General features: G+C 38.2%; 1 protein-coding gene across 1 annotated transcript in view; it reads left to right on the top strand.

Annotated features, from left to right (window-relative positions):
• si:dkeyp-73b11.8 (BPTI/Kunitz domain-containing protein) overlaps positions 1-6,233 on the top strand; it is a 23,004-nt gene extending 16,771 nt beyond the window's left edge. The window contains exons 3-6 of the mRNA XM_036969222.1: positions 132-308; positions 553-597; positions 3,835-3,913; positions 5,246-6,233. Coding sequence (XP_036825117.1) covers positions 132-308; positions 553-597; positions 3,835-3,913; positions 5,246-5,330 — 386 coding nt within the window. The 3' untranslated portion in view covers positions 5,331-6,233. The remainder of the gene's footprint in view (positions 1-131; positions 309-552; positions 598-3,834; positions 3,914-5,245) is intronic.
• Positions 6,234-7,039: the final 806 nt, after the last annotated feature.

Genomic DNA, 7,039 nt, shown 5'->3' with positions numbered 1-7,039 from the left:
GGACAACTTTGTTCATGGGTTGAACCTACACTGGAATCACAACACTGACGTGTTTTTTTGTGTGTGATTAATGATTTGTCTCTCTCCCTACCCCAACCCTAACCCCAACCCTTGTCCTTCCCTCTGTACAGAGTCTAAAGCCTGCCACTTCAAGAAGGCTCTGGGTGAATGCTTCGGCACCTACCTGCGTTATTTCTACGACCCCATCCATGAGAAGTGTAAGAAGTTTCACTGGACTGGCTGTGTGGGGAACGGGAACAGGTTCATCGACCAACAGGCCTGCAACGCCACCTGTGCCGGGATTCATGGTGAGATGACATGACATGACATGACATAACACATAAAATAACACAGCATAAACGAATGAATCGTGAATCATGAAATATCCTAATTTAGAGGTTCTACAAATATTTTTGTAGTTTTCAATGCCACATGACACTGAAAAACACATGAATGTAATGTTGAATAATTAACTGATACTATATTTATAATAATCTGACATACTAATCTAAAATAATAATCTGATTTAATAATCTGATGCTTTGTCATCAGATGAAGGTAGTGAGGATGAGGAGGATGAGCCCGATACTCCTATTGGTGAGTAGACATACAGGTCTATATACTCCTATTGGTGAGTAGAGATACAGGTCTATATACTCCTATTGGTGAGTAGAGATACAGGTCTATATACTCCTATTGGTGGGTAGAGATACAGGTCTATATACTCCTATTGGTGGGTAGAGATACAGGTCTATATACTCCTATTGGTGAGTAGAGATACAGGTCTATATACTCCTATTGGTGAGTAGAGATACAGGTCTATATACTCCTATTGGTGAGTAGAGATACAGGTCTATATACTCCTATTGGTGAGTAGAGATACAGGTCTATATACTCCTATTGGTGAGTAGAGATACAGGTCTATATACTCCTATTGGTGAGTAGAGATACAGGTCTATATACTCCTATTGGTGAGTAGAGATACAGGTCTATATACTCCTATTGGTGGGTAGAGATACAGGTCTATATACTCCTATTGGTGGGTAGAGATACAGGTCTATATACTCCTATTGGTGGGTAGAGATACAGGTCTATATACTCCTATTGGTGGGTAGAGATACAGGTCTATATACTCCTATTGGTGAGTAGAGATACAGGTCTATATACTCCTATTGGTGAGTAGAGATACAGGTCTATATACTCCTATTGGTGAGTAGAGATACAGGTCTATATACTCCTATTGGTGAGTAGAGATACAGGTCTATATACTCCTATTGGTGAGTAGAGATACAGGTCTATATACTCCTATTGGTGAGTAGAGATACAGGTCTATATACTCCTATTGGTGAGTAGAGATACAGGTCTATATACTCCTATTGGTGGGTAGAGATACAGGTCTATATACTCCTATTGGTGGGTAGAGATACAGGTCTATATACTCCTATTGGTGGGTAGAGATACAGGTCTATATACTCCTATTGGTGGGTAGAGATACAGGTCTATATACTCCTATTGGTGAGTAGAGATACAGGTCTATATACTCCTATTGGTGGGTAGAGATACAGGTCTATATACTCCTATTGGTGAGTAGAGATACAGGTCTATATACTCCTATTGGTGGGTAGAGATACAGGTCTATATACTCCTATTGGTGGGTAGAGATACAGGTCTATATACTCCTATTGGTGAGTAGAGATACAGGTCTATATACTCCTATTGGTGAGTAGAGATACAGGTCTATATACTCCTATTGGTGGGTAGAGATACAGGTCTATATACTCCTATTGGTGGGTAGAGATACAGGTCTATATATTCCTATTGGTGAGTAGAGATACAGGTCTATATACTCCTATTGGTGAGTAGAGATACAGGTCTATATACTCCTATTGGTGGGTAGAGATACAGGTCTATATACTCCTATTGGTGGGTAGAGATACAGGTCTATATACTCCTATTGGTGGGTAGAGATACAGGTCTATATACTCCTATTGGTGAGTTGAGAGATTCACTACATGACCAAAAGTATGTGGACACCTGCTCGTCGAACATCTCATTCCAAAATCATGGGCATAAATATGGAGTTGGTCCCCCCTTTGCTGCTATAACAGCCTCAACTCTTCTGGGAAGGCTTTCCACTAGATGTTGGAACATTGCTGCTATAACATCCTCCACTCTTCTGGGAAGGGCGTTCCACTAGATGTTGGAACATTGCTGCGGAGACTTGCTTCCATTCAGCCACAAAAGCATTAGTGAGGTCGGGCATTGATGTAGGGCCGATTAGGCCTGGCTTGCAGGTGGCGTTCCAATTCATCCCAAAAGGTGTTCGTTGGGGTTGAAGTCAGGGCTCTGTACAGGCCAGTCAAGTTCTTCCACACCAATCTTAACAAACCATTTCTGTATGGACCTCGCTTTGTGCTCGGGGGCATTGTCATACTGAAACAGGCAAGGGCCTTCCACAAACTGTTACCAAAAAGTTGAAAGCACAGAACCGTCTTGAATGTCATTGTATGCTGTAGCGTTAAGATTTCCCTTCACTGGAACTAAGGGGCCTAGCCCGAACCATGAAAAACAGCCGCACACAATTTTCCTCCTCCACCAAACTTTACAGTTGGCACTATGCATTGGGGCAGGCAGTGTTCTCCTGGCATCCGCCGAACCCAGATTTGTCCGTCAGACTGCTAGAAGGTGAAGCGTGATTCATCACTCCAGAGAACGTGTTTCCACTGTTCCAGAGTCCAATGGCGGCGAGCTTTACACCACTCCAGCCGACGCTTGGCATTGCGCATGGTGACCTTTGGCTTGTGTGTGGATGCTCAGCTATGGAAACCAATTTCAGGAAGCTCCCGACAAACAGTTCTTGTGCTGATGTTGTTTCAAGAGGTAGTTTGTAACTCAGTGGTGAGTGTTGTAACCGAGGACAGACGTTTTTTTACGTGCTTCAGCACTCGATGGTTCTGTTAGCTTGTGTGGCCTACCACTTCACGGCTGAGCCGTTGTTGCTCCAAGACATTTCCACATCACAATAACAGCACTTACAGTTGACCAGGGCAGCTAGAAGGACAAACTGACTTGTTGGAAAGGTGGCATCCTATGACAGTGCCACATTGAAAGACACTGAGCTCTTGTGATAAAGTACATTACAGTACACTGTTAATCATTACTGGTGATATAGTACATTACAGTACAGTGTTAATCATTACTGGTGATATAGTACATTACAGTACAGTGTTAATCATTACTGGTGATATAGTACATTACAGTACACTGTTAATCATTACTGGTGATATAGTACATTACAGTACACTGTTAATCATTACTGGTGATATAGTACATTACAGTACACTGTTAATCATTACTGGTGATATAGTACATTACAGTGTTAATCATTACTGGTGATATAGTACATTACAGTACAGTGTTAATCATTACTGGTGATATAGTACATTACAGTACACTGTTAATCATTACTGGTGATATAGTACATTACAGTACACTGTTAATCATTACTGGTGATATAGTACATTACAGTACACTGTTAATCATTACTGGTGATATAGTACATTACAGTACACTGTTAATCATTACTGGTGATATAGTACATTACAGTACACTGTTCAGTGTTTGTTGATACAGTGCAGTACACTGTGTTATTCAATTTTATACACCGGTCAGCAATGGCTGAGGCTGAAATAGCCAAATCCACTAATTTGAAGGGGTGTCCACATACTTTTGTCTACATAGTGTAGGTCTATTTAACAATTTTGATCTTTTATTCATTAGTTGTTGTTATGTTGTTGTTAACAAAAAAAACTCACGTTATTCTGCTTCCTGCAGCCCTGATTCTGGGAGTGGTGTTGGGGATCACGGGAGGAATAATTATTGGAGTCGTTATTTTCCTGGTGATACAGAGCAAGTAAGTACACTGTTCATTATTCTCTAATACAGTACAGTACACTGTTCATTATTCTCTGATATAGTACAGTACACTGTTCATTATTCTCTGATATAGTACAGTACACTGTTCATTATTCTCTGATATAGTACAGTACACTGTTCATTATTCTCTGATACAGTACACTGTTCATTATTCTCTGATATAGTACAGTACACTGTTCATTATTCTCTGATACAGTACAGTACACTGTTCATTATTCTCTGATATAGTACAGTACACTGTTCATTATTCTCTGATACAGTACAGTACACTGTTCATTATTCTCTGATATAGTACAGTACACTGTTCATTATTCTCTGGTGATACAGTACAGTACACTGTTCATTATTCTCTGATACAGTACAGTACACTGTTCATTATTCTCTGGTGATACAGTACAGTACACTGTTCATTATTCTCTGATATAGTACAGTACACTGATCATTATTCTCTGATACAGTACAATACACTGTTCATTATTCTCTAATACAGTACAGTACACTGTTCATTATTCTCTGATATAGTACAGTACACTGTTCATTATTCTCTAATACAGTACAGTACACTGTTCATCATTCTCTGATATAGTACAGTACACTGTTCATTATTCTCTGATATAGTACAGTACACTGTTCATTATTCTCTGATACAGTACAGTACACTGTTCATTATTCTCTGATATAGTACAGTACACTGTTCATTATTCTCTGATACAGTACAGTACACTGTTCATTATACTCTGATATAGTACAGTACACTGTTCATTATTCTCTGATACAGTACAGTACACTGTTCATTATTCTCTGATATAGTACAGTACACTGTTCATTATTCTCTGATATAGTACAGTACACTGTTCATTATTCTCTGATACAGTACAGTACACTGTTCATTATACTCTGATATAGTACAGTACACTGTTCATTATTCTCTGATATAGTACAGTACACTGTTCATTATTCTCTGATACAGTACAGTACACTGTTCATTATTCTCTGATATAGTACAGTACACTGTTCATTATTCTCTGATACAGTACACTGTTCATTATTCTCTGATACAGTACACTGTTCATTATTCTCTGATATAGTACAAATACACTGTTCATTATTCTCTGATACAGTACACTGTTCATTATTCTCTGATACAGTACACTGTTCATTATTCTCTGATACAGTACAGTACACTTCATTATTCTCTTTAATTAAAAATATAATTAAAATTAAAATAATTTTTACAGAATAATTTTTTGTTGTAATTTGTCTTAATTATACTACAAATAACTAACTGCTCTTTTATATCAAATATCAGTAAGAATCACAAACGTGCACCAAAGAAAGTGAAAGAAGCCAAGATGGAGACACCACTGCAACAGGAGCCAATTGAGATGGCATAGAGAAGAGAACACAGGAATGACTGGAAACACCATAGAAATGAGAATGACTAGAGCGCATGATCCCATTCAAGTCCACTTTCCATTTTAAGTGTACCCATGCCAGTCATTGTATTTCTAGGGGAAACACCAGGCAGGGCCCTCACCTGAATGGCCCCTTTCAGGTTGATTTAATAGAGGAATGTAGATCTACAACTAACAACCCTACAATGTAATGTCATGTTTCCATCATGTGTTGTTATCAGATTATTCACAAATCCTTGTTCCTTGGTTGGAGGAGTGGAAAATGAGAGAGTCATATGGTATCTGCCTTCTCCTTCACTAATGCAGGCCAGGCTATTTTCCTCATGGTCATGTTTAAAATGACTCTCAATTATCTTACAACATGTATAAGGCTTTCTGCACTCTCGTCTTTTACAATATGACTTCTGTGTTTATTTCAGGTATATTTGGTAGCTGCTCACATCACCTCCACGGGCCACTATTGTTTATTAATTAGATTACGCCATCGTGTGCTTTTACTGAACTCCTCAGTGGGCAAACAGGGTTCTTCTGATATTCCCATAGTTCTTCATGTGGAATGTGTGTTTTATTTTACGTGTTTATGTTTGGTCTGTATCAACATTCACATTGGTTTTGTTCCAACTACTGTATGTAACATTATTGTAAGGCATGATGTGAGAATGAACCAAAACACTGTTTAAAAAATATATATATATATTATGGGACAGGTTTTACCCACAGAAATAGAATGAATAGAACTGTCATCCCCATTCAAGTAAATTGTGCCATTATGGGACTGAGATGATGTCATCCTCCTGGACTGGCAGCCATTTTGAGTGTACCCATGAGGAGCAAAGCAGGAAGTAAAAGCAGGAAGTAAATAAAAGCAGGAAGTAAATAAAAGCAGCGAGTCAATCTGTGCTGTGATGTTGTTGTTGTGAAATTCCATATACACTTTGAAGGACACATATTCAAATGTGTTACAAAAATAAATGAACACAGATAAACACAAAAATGAAACATGAGCATAACTTAAAGGGGAATGGAGCTGTGTTCAAATACAGAGTACTCATACTAACTGCACTAACCACTAACCATTGTGATGTAAATGTAGTATGCTTATTGTTCATAGTATGGATACTCATAGCTGTCAAAGATTGTGTGACCTTCATATTATGGTATTCCAGTAAAAGAAGAACTTACATATTTAGGCATAACCATTACCAAGGATCAGAAGTCTAGAGGCTTACTAAATTTGAACCCTCTTATTAAAACAAAACAGAAGAAACTAAATCAATGGCTACAGAGGGAATTATCTTTAAAAGGTAGAGTCCTAATAACCAAGGCTGAAGGTATCTCTAGACTAACATATGGTGCTCTATCTTTATATCTTGACAGTAAAATAAGCAAGGAGATAGACCAGATGCTTTTCAACTTTCAGTGGAGAAACCGTACCCATTACATTAGGAAAACTGTTGTAATGAACACATGAGAATGGTGGACTGAATTTTCTGGACTTTACTACTTTAAATAATACTTTTAAGATCAATTGGATAAAACAATTCCTAAGAAGACCCACTTCTATCTGGAATTGTATTCCTCATCATGTCTTCTCTACTTTTGGTGGCCTTAACTTCATCTTGTTTTGCAATTATAATATTGACAAAGTTCCAGTGAAACTTTCTGCTTTTCATCGGCAGGTTTTCTTG

This window comes from Oncorhynchus mykiss, chromosome 30, assembly GCF_013265735.2.
Source record: "Oncorhynchus mykiss isolate Arlee chromosome 30, USDA_OmykA_1.1, whole genome shotgun sequence".
In the NCBI taxonomy this organism is placed as follows: domain Eukaryota; kingdom Metazoa; phylum Chordata; class Actinopteri; order Salmoniformes; family Salmonidae; genus Oncorhynchus; species Oncorhynchus mykiss.
This window is presented reverse-complemented; position numbering and strand designations above follow the sequence as displayed.